This window comes from Zychaea mexicana (genome assembly GCF_025766255.1).
Source record: "Zychaea mexicana strain RSA 1403 chromosome Unknown BDB00scaffold_41, whole genome shotgun sequence".
In the NCBI taxonomy this organism is placed as follows: domain Eukaryota; kingdom Fungi; phylum Mucoromycota; class Mucoromycetes; order Mucorales; family Lichtheimiaceae; genus Zychaea; species Zychaea mexicana.
In genome coordinates, this window is record NW_026516704.1 from 184,761 (window position 1) to 186,231 (window position 1,471).

Consider the following 1,471-nt stretch of genomic DNA (forward strand, 5'->3'; position numbering starts at 1 on the left):
TTATGGCTTCACCTGAGCGGTTTGTTGGCAGGTGCAGAGTTTCTGAAAGATAGAGGGGGCGACCAGCGTGGTTATCGCTCATTATCTGTTCCAGCTCGTAATAGTAATTGAAGGCGGCTTTAACGTTTTTGTCTATATATTTTGCATATAATGTGTTAGCTTCAAACAAGTATACATTGGTCGTTAGTTTGTTCTAATCATTTTGATTACTGCATACCTGTCTTGTCTTCATCAGCTCCATTCTCGTCATTGTCAATAGCCCCATCACCATGAGGTCCGCCGCCACCGGTCTCTCCAATCAAGTCATTGGCTTTGTTAAAGTTAGTGATCTATTCGTTTAACTTGCACGAAACATGGTGTGCTGTTCGATGGGTTAAACCATGACTGTGCAGCTCTCGGACGATTTCGGTTAAGTATCACCTTTCTAGTGTCCTTCAAATTGCCCTTGCTTCCTTGCGTCTTCGAATTTTTGGCCATATTGCTGCCAGTACCTCGGTAGCGTTGGTAGTTACCAGGTTCAAGCAACCATTCCAACAGTATTGTCTCAGATGACTTGCTGTTAGGGGTAACGTTATCTTTACTCCATGATTTAGTCTTCTTCTTCTCTGTTATATTAAATGCAATGTTTGTAAATATTAGAACTATACACAGCATGACAGCAATATGACAGAAAAAATCATGTTACCTGAAGACTCGTCCGCATTAGATGGACTTCCCTTGCGCCGCTTATTCTTGTTTCCATCGTTCGATATTGAACTGCTGTTACTGTTAGATGTAAATAATTGTGATTCCGGGATGACAGTCGCCAAGGATGGTTCAGTGATGGAGTTTTCGCGTTGCATGATGTTGATGTATAAGGCCAGAAAAATCAGAAGAGTATGTTTTTGCAAGATATTAAAAAGATATCGTTTACTTACGCGACAAACAAAGTATTTATATGTTTGCTAACCCTGCTGCGGATCCGATGATTAATGCAAAATGTTAAAGAAAAGATGCAATATTTTGCTAAGGTATGATGTAATTGTCGACTGCGCATACTTTGCTAAGCTATGATGTAATGGTCGACTGCGCAACACAAAAGAAAATGGCTGCGGTAAAGGTATCACGAAATACCAGAAAAGGGAATGGGTTCATTTTCATTTTCATTTTTTGATTTCCTATACGTCCTTATCCAAATGAAAACTGAAAATGAAAATGAAAATTTTCGAGTACCATTTTTAGAAACTGTTCGGATTTTCATTTCATACGAAATTTTCATTTTTGTAATTGAATACCCCTAGTGTATAAGAAAACATGTAGCTGTAGCGGAGAGAATAATAAAACATCTTGGTATGAGCTGTCTTTTTTTCTTTTATACTTCAGCATCTTTTATACAAAGAAAAATAAAACATTGTAACAAAGTAATAGTGGTATTTGTAAATATTAACATTTGGCGACGATATATGAAGAGGTGGCAGCTATTTATTAGTAA

At 37.7% G+C, this 1,471-nt stretch overlaps 1 protein-coding gene across 1 annotated transcript; it reads right to left on the minus strand.

Moving 5' to 3' along the window:
- Positions 1-206: 206 nt before the first annotated feature.
- On the minus strand, positions 207-842 carry BDB00DRAFT_788342 (uncharacterized protein; the record flags this gene model as incomplete). Its single annotated transcript, XM_053120793.1, has 3 exons — positions 207-329; positions 421-605; positions 686-842. The coding sequence occupies 3 exons, from the start codon at positions 840-842 to the stop codon at positions 207-209; spliced, it is 465 nt and encodes a 154-aa protein (XP_052979263.1).
- Between the last annotated feature and the right edge of the window lie 629 nt (positions 843-1,471).